Raw genomic sequence first — 14,579 nt, 5'->3', positions numbered from 1 at the left:
TCTGGAATTCAGCTCCTGGCTGAGGGGGCCTGGCGAGGGACAAAACACACTTCACAGCATTAGATGGTGGCCCAAACACCATCCTGCATGCGCACGTATACACTTCACTTTTGTGCACATACACAACATTGGATGGCTGCCTACAACATTCTCCTGTTCTCAAAGTAACACCAGGCTTTTGATGGAGCCCTGCATAGTCTGGCAGATTATCCAGCAACACACACCACAGGCAAGAGTGTATATAAAAAAAAACACTGTGCTATTATGAAGTTTTGACGACAAGAGCATATTTTTAGGAAGGTATTACCAAAAGAAAATACAAGAAATTCAAGAGTTTCAGTGGACAAATTGAAAAATTCTATTTGTGATATACACATACACTGTATGTATCTGTAACCATTATGCCGTGATCAGGACTGTCTGGCATCAGAATTATATATTATTTCATGCACTTAATTTCAAGGACAGAGACATCCAACTACTTCTCTCTGCACTGTAAGATGTTCTTTTTTCCCCATATTGGAACAGGATAGCAATTGGATGAAGCAGGGAACTTGCACAGTGGCACTTTGGCAGAACTGGCCATTCTCTTCAAGCTTGGGACTTTTCAAAAAGACTAAAACCTCACACTGCCAGCTGTTAGTTTTAGGCGACATAATGTAGTGCTACAGAAGGTACAGCTGTGATTACAGTGGAGCTACAACTGTAACTCAATGCCTGGGGAGAGAGACAAGTGGGACATGGAGCTTCAGTAAAGAGAACAAAATAAAGAGTTGATAAAGAGAAAATAAAAAGGGAAGAAGTGAGGAGAAGTAAAACGGGGCATAAAGCAACAACACAGAGAAACAGCTGACAGAATATAGACTGAGGCAAAACAGAGTGTGAAGAGAAAGACAGAGCAAGAAGGAGAGGAAGCAGAGAGCTTCTGTACAAAGATTCAGAGAGCTGACAGAAGCTACTGTGTGCTTCCATTTCAACACAACTGTGAATACTACATATTCTGAATATTAATGTTGTGAAAACTAAAATGCAAATGATGTGCATTTCCATTAGGCACACTGAAGCAAATAAATACATTTCCCATGAAGCTTAATGTTGGACAAAAACACTACACAAGTGTCAGCAAATGTTACCTGTGATTTTATGTTTTCATCCAAAGACAAAAACAAGGACACATCAAGCTTATGGTCATAACACCAAAGTGGGTGGGGAGACAGCAGCAACATTTACTGACATTCCTCCACAAAGTGTTTCAATATGTCCAGCCCCATGTCTGCAATCCTGATCTATAGTGAGCTTCAGCTTCAAGTGAGGACAAATCTTTGTTGGCTTGAAAAATGAAAATGATTGTTAAGCTGCTGAAACAAGTAGTCAGTTAACAAAATCAATATATGAATAAAGAATTAATAACATATCAACTGTTCAAGTTGGTAAAATAGCAGGATTGGATGCTTTTCTCTGTTCTGTCGGTAGAAATGAATATTTTGGGGTTTTGGATTGTTCTGACAAAACAAGCTATTTAAAGATGTCAGCTGGGACTCGCAGAATTTTATTCACAACTAAAATGAATCAAGTATTTGGTTATAGTTAATAAGTTGCACCTCTATGATGATGTACAACAGTGTTTGGGAAATTAACTCATGTCAATCATATTACAGAACAAGTAAAGGACAGGCAGAGAGAGAGAGTTAATGCGACAGACAGAGACAGACAAAGAGACAGTGTCACCTGGCAACATGCATAGTGTCCTACACTAACTACAATAATGCTGACAGGACAGGAAGCAAATGGCAACTCCAGCGCTGCGCTATGCAGTACTAGCCCACTACCACGCTGCTGCAGAATACAGACAAACACACACATACACACACATAGAGCACTGTACCAGCCATGTGAAAACCAAGGTATCTGCTTAAAGAGCTCAAGAGTAGTTTCATGGTATAATTAAGTAAGCATGAAGGCAAATAATGTTCTGAGAAAAAAAAAGGTGAATCTCACAAGAGCTGTACAGCACAAGATGTATATTCCCACAGTGGGACAAACACACACACACAATGCACACACAAACTCTGTCACCCCAGCTTCAACTTTGCTAGAGAAGAGTCAATAGTTTATCAGGTGGTGATAACACTAACAGAATGTTAACTGTACTGTGAAGTGTGTTTGTATAGAAAATACAAATGGTTTTGTGACATGATTAAAACAGAAATATTTTTATAGCCTGGTCTAAGTGATAATATTTTTAGGATGCAAAATGATGAACTTCAGTCGATGGAGGTGTGAAAACAGATATGCAGTCTTTTGGTCTACCATTGTTTGTCATGTGTGCAATGCTGCAAGGCAACAGTCGGAATCTATTTTCTGACAAGAATCCATACTGCGTTGAAATGTGTTACAGCAGTGTTTAGATTTCACAGCCACCATGAGATATGAACTGAACATTTTCTGGCCAAATGAAAAATGATCTTATGTTCCTCGCTTTATTTTCACACTAGAGCTACAAAGAATAATAAATAAAATTGAGCAGAGCCATTTAAGAGAGACTGGACTGCACCATGACAACTACGGTACATTAATAATCTGTGTGCAGACAAAACTATGCTTTGTTTTAAAAGGGACAAACTACCAATCCACTCACTAAACAGCTGTGAAATTAGATTAGAGTTAGAACCAAACTAAAGACTAACGAGATCCAGGAAATGAGGAAAACAACGACCTTTAATCTTTAGCCACATAATATGATATTAAGATTTGGCAAACTAAGCTTGTGTGTTTTGTTTTCACTGTGTGTTCACGTTAACAGTAGACTGGGCTAGGTCTAGGCTAGGTGGACCAACTATTGCACAGAGCCAGACATCATCAATAATCCAACTCTGCCTTATCAATAGAGTCAGAACCCAGCATGGACCAGTTAGCTAACCAGCTGAGTATTCATCAATAGGCTAGCTGTGTGCCTGATGCAGTATCGATCTTGATGACGCGAGAGTCTATTTGTTACAGTCAAGGTGCTGATAAAGATGACTCACACAAGGCCAGAGTTTGGCAGTGGCAGACCAACCTCTGAACAAAGAGTGACTTTGTATGAATGGTGTGAACAAACAGAGTTTATCACACAAACTACACACAAGGTTAAAACTCTCTCTAAATGACCAAGAGCTAAGGTGACGGAGGCCTGGTACTGAGTGAAAGAAGTGTATGAAAAACATAATGATCATACATTACTGTTCTAGGATATAACCATATCAATATGATAGATGCTGTATGTTTGTAGAGCTTAACTATGTAACTGTTTTGGTACCTGCGCCTCTCTCATTACACAGATCAGTCTTTAACCTGATGTGGGAGGAACTCAGTCTGGTTTTGTTCTCTCAAAGTTTTTGGGGAAATATTTACCTCTGAACGCTTAATTCTCTTTTGTACTCATGCTAATGCTGGCTCAGCCAAACGTGCTGTGACACTGAGATTATGACCATGTCCACTGAATAATGCAATTTACCTTTTTCCACAACTAAGTGTTAGAGAGAGGTTGACCTGCTTTGACAGCATGAAAACAAAAAATAGCAATGAACAAGGTTACAATGTAAGAGAAAAGAAGAAGAGAAACAGAAAATGGGGGTAAAATTACACTTAATGAAGCATTTATTACAGACAGCACTGAAGCTGGATGAGAAAACACGGCAACTTTAACTGCTTTGACACAGTATGCAAGCCTGAGGCTATGTTTCTCACTCAATTTTGTTTCATTAGATCACCCTTAATTAACACAAACACACACACAACACACACAAATAGATGCAGGTCGAGTTCAGACCAGAGTGAGCTTAATCTCATTAGGGCTACAACATATGTAGTTAATACATGACCCTAGATGACACTAGACGAGCATACAGTGACGTACATTACTCCAAGCCTTTAACCTAGTTAGTTCCAGTGGACTTACTTTATACTGACACAAAGCAGAGCGCTATGCTTCGCCAGCTTCTTGAAATATCTGAATGCAATGACAGAGTTTACAAAAGATTCAAATCACTCATAAAACAAGCCCATGACAAGCCCATCATCAAACACTAACATGGCAAGATGAAAGTAGCCATTCTGACTGCATGCACTTGTACTTAACCATCTCAGTAGCAGCTTCCCCAAAACTAAGTTACATAAAAACCAAAAGGTCAAAGTTCAGATGCTGCATGCATCGGTCATCTGAGAGTTATAACCTAAGGCAAAACAACATGTGAAGATGCGACAGCGCTCAGTGACTGCTCCTGATGCAACACAAATGCAAATAAGTTAAATCCCTCAAACTAAGAGGACAGACCGGGTCATATTCACATAGATCACATAGGTTCAGAGGTTAAGTAGATAAGGCAGAAGGGGTGAGATCACAAAAACAACAATATGTATGTACTAAAAGAAGAATACATCATAAATAAAATGCTCAAATAAAACGAAGGGATCAACGCACAAGTTTGATGTAGGCTGAAAAACCCACCAAGCGGGATCATCGGTATGTATGTGTGTATGTGTGTGTGTGTGTGTGTGTGTGTGTTTTAACGTTCTGTGTAGGCTGCATATAATTCTTTTCCATCTCATTCTTCTATATTCATTCTTTCTCCGTGACACACACACAGAAACACATGACCCACCTTCACTAGGCTTGTTGGGTTGAGTTGTGTTTTATCGATGATCTTTATTGCAACCTGGGAGAAAACAATAGAAGAAGAACGTCAAATCAAACCACTCTGCAGTTCAGAATACACAGTGTTTTCTTTACAGCATGAAGCAGATATCCACTATGCAAAACCAACATGGCTTCATAAGAGGCTTAACAACATGTGGTGACCCGGTCAAAGAGTGCGTCAGGCTACCACTGTAAATCACAGATACATGAATGTCTTGTGTTTTATATGGACGGCACAGAACAGCTCTCACATGATCAAGGCAGCTGCAGACACACTAAGTTTTACTGAGCCTGATGGAGTTATCAACACAACTAATGTAGGTCAGGGTTTTATGGGAAGAAAGACTACAGTGTATTTAAACACACAAGCATACACCCACACAAAAGAAAATCATGCCTGTCTTCAAAGGCCTCGACTGTGCTGTGAGATGAGACAGTTTTGGCTGTCTGTAAAAGCTAACAGAAGGTGCTCTGAACTTGGGGGAACAGCCCTTTAAAACTCCATCTGTAGGCTGAGTCACTGGGTACTGTTCTGTGCTGGCTCCCAAACTGCAGAATTTACCCAGGAGTCTTGTTTTAACTCATCAACCCTTGTCCCTCAGCGTCATGATTCCCAGAATGCATGACTTTATTGACCTGAACAGTTTTTGTGGTACATTGTCTTCTACCTTCTGATCGTTTAAACTCACCTCTTTGCCAGTCAGTATGTGTCGTGCCAGTTTGACCTTGGCAAAGTTGCCCTTGCCGATGGTTTTGAGCAGCCGATAGTTTCCAATGTGTGGCTGCTCATCTGAACACAAGGCGATGGAGTTACGACATCGGGCTCCAAGTGAGCGGCTCGACCAGCCGGTACCTTTCTCTGAGCGGCTGGCCGACAGGGAGGTATGCTGTGGAGAAAGAGAGGGAGACAGATGAACCACCAGAACAACTAAACACTGCCTGACATTTTGACTAAAGGCATTTTCCACCTCACACTGTTCTTTAGATGTCGTTTGGAAATTTTCCATTACGTTACCCCATAATGAAGTACAACTGGTTTATAGGAAAAGTAAAAGACACCTGATGAGCTTAGAAGAATTACTGTAAGAACTGGCATTATTCCAGATCTTACTGGCATCAGTAGTGGCTGCTGATATATTCATATAACATCAGAGTGACCAACAAAACACCATGTGACCCTGACTCCAGTCCTGAAGTCATGTGACCACTGCTGCTGGTACGAGACAGCCAAAGGTGAAAAGTGAGAGTAAGCAGACCACCTATGAGTCTCATCTGACCCTTCACAGTCTGCATTCCTCACATTCATGGCGGTTAGGTCACTGGTGTTAATACACGTGTTGCTGTGGCCGTATGAGGTAACACCGGGACATTGTCATCTGACATCTGTCCTGAACGCCCAAAACTATATTGGTACACGTGACAAGCTCTGATCCCCAGAACCATTAAACCTCAAAGGATGAATGAGCATGGTAAAACAAGATGAATGCAAAAGACAACAATTATATATGATCATTAAGCATGATAAAAAATACCTTTGTGCTTAAATCTGTTACTTTTTCCTCTCACGTTCACTTTTCCAAAAATATCTGTGAATGGAAACACTCAGCCTGACCGTACCTGAACCCTTTAGGTCAAGTGATGTCTGTGGTCTTGTAGCATAAACATCAAACTCTAATCCCTCCATCTGCCCTCGTCAGAGCACTGAGCGGAAACAGAAATATCCCACGGGGACAAACTAGCTTTAACTTTTCATCTGTAGTGGAAATGACATGAGCAACAAGCACAAAAGAACAAGAATTGTAAAAGATGCCTGGACTTCTCCTTCAAAGTGATTTCTTCAGTGAGAACAGAGAAATACATTTAAGGCCATTATTTATAGTAACATGAGACGGACTAGCATTATTTTCAACTGACCAAATCAACCAAAATAAAAGACTAAATGCTCCAGAGACTAAAAACAGCTGACATCTGTTTAATGACTGCAATACTGAAGGCTAAAAAATTAAAACCTTGAAAGTTTTTTTTAAGTACAGCTCAGGATCTTTAACGCATTATTCCACCTCCCTCTTCCCGATTAATCCCATTAAATCAGTATGTAAACGGAGCCAGTTGCGCAGTTACAGTGCTGTGGCTCTTTGCACAATGCTGCTTATGGATTAGGCCTCTTAGACAGAGGACAGATATTTAGTGAAAACACGTAGAGGGGGAGGAAAGACAAATATAGAGCTCTACGAAAAACTGTGCAACTCATGACGAGCCTTCAGCACAAGCAACTCTCTATTTCCAGACTATGAGCACACACACACACTCACACACACCAGAAGTCTGATGAAACCACATCAACTTAAAATGCACCCGATGTGGTGAAATCACAAGATCTAATGATTTCCCAGCAGGTCCACAGGCTCAGACCTTTAATAGCAATAATACTGATATACTATAACTAAAGTAAACTCATATCTGTGGTAAGTTGTAACGGCAAGTAAGGACATCCTGAGCCAATCCTAAGGATCAGTATCGAGGCCAATCCGGATAAACTTTAATGAATCGTTATGGCTAAAATAAATCCGATCCTTCCTTTACTGAACTAAATTTAAGCACCTCAGCCTGCGAGTGTCACAGCACACTCCTCACCTTAAAAACAGCATTTTGCTCTATTTTGAATGAATTAGAAAGTTTGATTTTTAAAATTAATTTGCTCACACTCTTGATTGTTTTCACACCAAAGTTTGCAAAATACATGCTTTTGCTGTCTCTCTTCTCATTCAGGCAGTCTCACTGCATGTGGCACAATCCCAAAAGGTCTAAGAGAAAACTTTAACAGACGTGAGGAAGTTAACCAGATGTACTATACATTTGCAAAAATAACCAGTTGTCATCCTCAAAGTCCACTTTCACATGAAAACACGGCCAATGAAGCACAAATCTCACCCAAAAACTTTCCCCACAGACAGACAAACTTAATGCAACAAAATATATTAGGCATCAGCACAGCATCAAAGTGTTGATTAAAAAAGTATTATCATTTGGAAAAAGAAGGGTAAAGCATGTATTTCATATATTCTGTGCACGTGTTAATAAAAGTAGAGCTGAAACTAACTACACATGAAGTTCAAGGGTCGAATCCTGATGATCTCTGAGCTTGGAACAGGAACAAACAAACGAACAAAAAGCTTTTTAAAGTAAGTGTTTTGAGGGATTACAGAGGTTCATGGTACTATAGCCACCCAGCAGAATATGTTCCCTTTCCAATTTATTCCACCACCTTCATTTTCACCTCCTCTCACCCTTCCCCCATTCATTCACCCTTCTCCTCTCTCTCTCCCGGCTCATCCCATCCCCCAGACAAATCAATTTACCTCCCTTCCCTCCATTCTCCTCTTCATGCCTAGACCCGCCCTCTCTTTTGTCTCGGGCCGGTATCTTCATTTTCAGCGACCTCACATCAATTTGAGCTTCATGCCGCCCTCCATCACACCCTCACCCCATCTCCCCATCCCCCGTCCCACACACTCTTTTTAAGGAGTGCAGTCCATCGATTCTTCCACTCCTTCTGATTATCACACAGTTTCATTCAGGAGGCGGCCTCAGTGAGAGTATGCACGACTGTGCGTGTGATAGTGTGTGTGTGTGGTTGGATGAGGTGCAATGATGAGGTCTCTACTGCCAGCAGACAGGCAGGCAGAGGTATTTGGGTGGTGATTGGTGGGGGCGGGTGTGAAAGCCCCCAGCTCATTATACATGTACGGTGACATTTGGTATAGAAGATGGATGGAGGGCTGGTGGATGCTTAGGTGGATGCTTAGGTGTGTGTGTGTGTGTGTGTGTGTGTGTGTGTGTGTGTGTGGTGTGGGCACTTTTTATGCAATTTGCACATTCAGCAAACAAGCTACACCTTGCAAAGCTAAAGAAATCCAATTCATTGTGACGGTCCGGCTTCTCATAAATTGCTCTGCTGTCCTAGACTCTTTGTTCAGAGTCTGCTGCTGGTGAAGCTTGTGGGCATGATGGAAGAGTCATGGATATGCCTGAGGCTAAACACACCTAATGTTGAATTCTGAATTCAAAGCAGCAGGATTTGAGGTCAAATTAATATAGCAATTAATTGTCATCGTGAAAATTCGAAAAACAAATACATCTCCTGCACCGTTTGCATTGTATGTACCTTGTATGTACCTCATCAATTATTAGAAAATAAAAAGGGGATAATTGATTTGAATTTTATAAAAAGTCATAATGACATCAATCAGTTTTAGGTTGGTCCATCTACATCAACTTATTATGCAAGCTAGCTTGTGGCATTGACTAATCACAGTCAACAGGGACGTTATTTAAATTCTTGTGTGGCTGATAGGAAAAACAATACACCAAACATGTGGGCCTGACTGTCAGATGGCTCTGACGTGAAACACAAAACAATGAAGCTGTCAACAACAGCAGCATTATCATTGTTACATCACATCATGAAACACACAATGAATGTACATGTTGACGTGTGAAAAACTTTGTAACACTTTTCATCGCGTGTTAACTTCAGCTGTAAGATGACTCTTAACAACTTAGAGATCCTCCAGCCTGTTAAACCGTTTCTTAGACAATAGGAAACTGTAGATTTAACCAGGCTTGTCACCACAGTTCTTACACATAGAAGTACTGTTCATACTGAACAAACTTTTATGATGTGTATAATGTTGAGTTTAAAGCTGTTTGACAAATATGTTGATTCAACTTTACTTTGAATCTACAGTTTGTTTCGCTGCATTATAAAGCAGCCTCTTGTGTTGCTCTTAACTCCTAATGATGACATGACATGTCAACAAGGTGCTGATCAGGATCATAAGCAAGCAAAACAGATAAAGATTGTAGCTTCCTCTGATATATAAAGCACAAGCAAAAAAACAGTCTGTTATGTTTTCCTTCAAGATAAGAGCCCTAAATGCCATTTTCAGCCATTTAGCCTGTCTTGTTTCAAAACTAAAGTAGTAGTAGTAGTTTTGCGTGATTTTCTGTTCACCAAGGCTGCGGATTTGAATGTAATAGGAAATCAGAAGAAGGACAAACTCATGAGACACAACTCTTAATTTTTTACATCCATCTCAGTATAATGGAATAAGTGTTGGGTAAAATTTGTGGTGGCATGCATGCTCGCATGTTTGGCATTCCATCAGCTGTTCTACAGCACAGCAGCTATCTTCATCTGTGTGGGCTGAGAAATGCATATGAATGGAAACTCTCGTGATTCTGGCATTACAGTTATTCTCCTCTGAACATGTGCCTAATTTGACTGAACTGTCGTTCTGCTCATCTTTTGGACTTTTGTACAAACACGCAATTTCACAATAATCTTCATTCAACAGTTTTTTGTTTCTTTAGAGCTGCCTCTCTGCCATACATGAATAATTTCAACATGCAGGAACATTCATGATGTCGTTTAGAGTCATTATCCATTTTTTAAATGTTTTTAAATGTAGAAATTATTGGATAAATATTTGTATAAGGCAAATGTGTGGAGAAGTGCTGAAAGGAAAGAAGACTGTATCAATGTTAAGACTGACAAACACAAACATGTTGCCAAACAATGGACCACACCCTGAGGGTGGTGTCATGTTGCTGCACCCTGGACAGACTGTAGGTCTGAACATGTGCTGGTGAGGTAGTATTGAGTAAAGACAGGATGTGTGACGTTGGTCCCCAGCAGAGAAACAACGTAACCTTGCACCACCCTCACCCCGCACACACACACAGTGCCAGTCCAGTTTCCTCTTCCTCTCTCTAGCTGCCGTGGCTCTCGGCCTTGTGGCCTCGGACTGGTCTGGCCTGACAGACACCTCCTCTATCACACGCCACAGCAGACACAATGTCCTCACAACATTACAGAACACAACAAAGAGATAGGACCTCTGAAAACAAAAAGAGGAGTCATCCTCGTGGCTCTGTTGGCTGAATGACATAACATGTTACTTTGATGTCATGAGTTCAACACACAGCTGTCGGTTTCTTCCAGTCTGTGGTAACACACTGTTCTTTACACTGAGGATGTGGTCAATGATATCGAGCTGGAGAGGTCAGGAGATTAGATTCATCATAAAATACATTTAAGGTGAAAGAGCGTTCATAGGGGAGTGTTATACCACTATGGCTTTATACTGACAATGTTGCTCTACACCTAAAACAACAATTACATCTTTTTTAAAAATCAAAACCACCAGCTTCCTTTGGATAGGCATACTGTTGGCACTGTGGTGGGCTGGCAGTCTATGATGCCTTTCATGCAACCACAGTATCCAAAGTCTAACTGGAACGCATTGTTTCACGCCATCCTTCTCTCTCTGGTTGCTCTCTGCTTTCTCTACCAATATACATTTGAATATTTAGCAGAGATAGAAAATAAGGATCTGCTGTGAAAGCAAACATGTCAAACATGTCAGTAACTCATCATCCCTGTACGAACTTCCCACATTTCAGTCATCTATCAGGATTGTGTGTCAAGAGATTCAGGAAGTTGCGTGAACCTAACATGCGTCACTTCCTAAAGATGTCACAGTGATGACCAGCAGACGTGTCACATGTTGCCCTGTAACCCTCAGCAAGCATTTCCTGGCAGGCGTGGCGAGGAAGAAGGAGCTGCCAGAAAAACATGTTAGTGTCCATGTCAGACAAGCTGTCTGACAGTCGAGCTGAGCTTCCATTAGCTACTCAAGCCTTACTTTGCTTTGAACATTAATGTGATCTGTATTTTTCACGAAGCATTTCATTCCAGATAATGGACACATTTTAGATAAAAATAACTGCTATTAGCCGCTGTGCTGAGTGTTTATGTTCTGTGGAAGTTTTCAGTAATGTGCACCAGTCCTTCACACTAAATTCAGAGGATATTAGTCATACTTTATGAAAAAAGCACTTCAATCTGCTTAAAAGAAATATAGAGCCTTACAACAAATCTCCAAGCCATTGTTAACAAGCATCATTCACAGGAACAGAAAGGAATAAAAAGGATCATCACATGGAAACCTGATGATGTGAGAGTAAATCTGTGGAGCTCAAGGCTTGGCTTGCTTCCACGTAACAGGACTGACCACATAAAACATTGCTATAAATCACACATAACAAAGCCAAAACACCACTGCGATGAGCAAACCATTCTCAAACATTTCAGCATTGATACTAAAACAAAGTCTTCCGACAGCAAGGTCACCACCACGATGTTTAATCTCAGGAAATAATCATTCGCAGAGTGACTATTCCTGTAGCACTTTATGCTGTACCAGAAAACAGACGGCAGAGAGATGTCAGACATGTGGGAGAGAAGAACTTCATGAATAGAAGGTTACGCTGGATCAAAACTACTTTGAATTTTGAAATAATTACCGGTTAAAAGCTAGAATTGACTTTCTCTTGGATGACACACTGTCCCACAAGCCAAAATTAAACGATTTCACACTGTGAGTAATGAACATGAGCTCCCATCCAACGCTCTCAGACAATGTAAATGACCAGTAATTAAACAAAACATCACTAACGTTTCTTCTTCTGTAATTACCCAAGCCGGTCTGTTTTTCATTAGAGATGACTAAAGCAACGGCAGCAGCTGATAGACACTCTTTAGCCTCTGACAGACTCATGCATATTCCTACCAATAACCATTAGTCAGACTGAGTCAGACCAGTTCAGCATGCCCTGAACTGGTCTATAAGGCCTCTCTGACTGTCGTGTACTGTACGTTTCCTGAGGGCATGCTGAATTGAGTTGTTCAAATACCACACTAGCAGGTTATGTACAGTTTAAAAGCACAGAGTAAAACTCCAGCACTTTCAAGGTACCTTAACCAGAAACTTCCAGATTCAAGAAGCTTTTATCATTACAGCTAATTTGTTACTCGAAGTTATAGTTCACAGAATTCATTTACACCCACAAACATTTTGTTTATTGTACCAGCTGTTCATAATATTTCAACTGTATGTTTTAATCACGATTACTTAATGCTTTCTAATTTCAACACCACGATATGTCAGACCAATTAAGTTGATGAAGCATCAGGTTTTTCCATGACATTAGCAATCATGGAGGTATTTCTCCTCAGGGCTGTAATTTATAATTAAATTAACTTTGCAAACATTAACGTGGCCTGTCATATGTTTCTGTGGAAGACAAACTATTCAACATCCTATTTAAAGATAAGATAAGATTGTCTTTTATCTAAGTGGTAATAAGCTTCTGGAAAATAAAACATGAATGAATGGCACCTTTATGCTCCACCATTCTTCCTTTGTTGAGTCTATTAGCCTCTTACAGTGGAAAGTCTTGCAGTTGACTTAAGAATAAACAAAGAGAGGTCATGATTTTCTTTACTTCTGTCAACCAACATGGTGAGTGAAATCTAAATATTATTGCCAACATGATCCAGAGGACACAAAGTAGAGGACAACTACCCGACAGTGTGGGTTAAAGGCGGCCTTCCTCCTCCAGTCTGACATTATCTGGCTCCAGTATGCAAAGTGTAACTGGATTCCTCAGTCTGGACAGTGCAGGACTGCAAACACACACACACACACACACACACACACACACACACACACACACACACACACACACACACACACACACACACACACACACACACACACACACACACTCTAGAGATCTGCCATATTGCTCAGCATATCATTCACTGCTGCAGGGCTGTGATCATCAGACTAGGCTGAGTAAGGGTCAGATTTATTCAGTTTGGATCAACAGCAGCGGATTAAAGAGCTGAGTCACTCCTTGGCTAGACTTCGGTTTCTCTCTCTGACTCTACATAGACTATTTCTTCTGTCTGTAGCAGTCTGTTCCATAAAGACAGTGTGTGTTCCTGCATGTTCTCAGATACATTTTGAAAGTCTCCACAAATACAGAGACACAATTTCCTCGCACACAACTATAATCCCACATAGGAAAGTTACCATTACAACATGAGTCTTATTGTTTTTCAGGCCCTGCCATCATTTCCATCAGTAATGACAACACTGTACAAAAATAATTGGAAGAGGAAGAGATGTAGGAACACGGCAACATTTCTAAAATGAAGACTGACAGGGGAAGAAACATGCAATCAGATAATTGGACAGATTGTGAACAAGCTGACAGTTAAGCTTATTTACTTTGGAGATAAAACTAAAAGTAAAAACATCCAAAGTGTCAGAAACGATGCCTCACTGCACAGACTGACTGAATTCACACAACCATGGAGAGTCCAGTAGGTCAGGTTTGTTTAAAACGTGTACAGTCATCCGACTGTTTGTCTTCCTTCTGTCAGACGTCTTTTTACTATCAGTACTATTGAGTATTACTGGTAGAAATGGTGGAGAGAAGTATAAAAAATAAAAAGGTGTTTCAAACCATAATTTCCTGCATTATTACTGAATCATTGGGCAGCCTCTGACACGTGCCAATGGTGTTAGAGCTCGTTTTACACTTTCACTGGATTTTTACTCTCACGTGTTGCTCACATTGCTCTCTGCATCATCTCTGTAACCGACGTGTTCCTCCTCTCATCCATTTCACTGCATGATAATGTGTTCAGCAGCTTCCGACCACTCCCTTTTCTAAGACTCTCCATCTCACAGTCTTTGTTTCTGCCCAGTCTGCCACTTCAGCTGGACACAAAATGACAAGCTCAACCTGTTACAATAATTATTTTGCTTCTTCAAGCTCAAAGCTATTTGTCTGAAAATACAAGGCATAGGAAGGTGTCAATAAGCTTGCTGAGCTGACCTGCTTGGTAATATCTGCTAAATGAAATCTATGGCTGGTTTGTTTTCACAGACAAGTTTAGTCTGATCCTCTGACTAACGGGTTGAAACAAGGAGCCTTTATGTCAGACACTTTAAGTTCAAAACTAGTGTTTGCAGAGGTGCTTTTA

General features: G+C 40.6%; 1 protein-coding gene across 12 annotated transcripts in view; it reads right to left on the bottom strand.

The window, feature by feature from the left end:
• mark4b (MAP/microtubule affinity-regulating kinase 4b) overlaps nucleotides 1-14,579 on the bottom strand; it is a 46,138-nt gene that overhangs the window by 25,081 nt on the left and 6,478 nt on the right. For all 12 annotated transcript variants that reach the window (XM_027279945.1, XM_027279944.1, XM_027279947.1 and 9 more), the window contains exons 2-3: nucleotides 5,368-5,565; nucleotides 4,644-4,697 (exon numbers count right to left, since the gene is read on the bottom strand). In XM_027279945.1, the coding sequence (XP_027135746.1) occupies nucleotides 4,644-4,697; nucleotides 5,368-5,565 (252 nt within the window). The remainder of the gene's footprint in view (nucleotides 1-4,643; nucleotides 4,698-5,367; nucleotides 5,566-14,579) is intronic.

This window comes from Larimichthys crocea, chromosome VII, assembly GCF_000972845.2.
Source record: "Larimichthys crocea isolate SSNF chromosome VII, L_crocea_2.0, whole genome shotgun sequence".
Lineage (NCBI taxonomy): Eukaryota > Metazoa > Chordata > Actinopteri > Sciaenidae > Larimichthys > Larimichthys crocea.
This window is presented reverse-complemented; position numbering and strand designations above follow the sequence as displayed.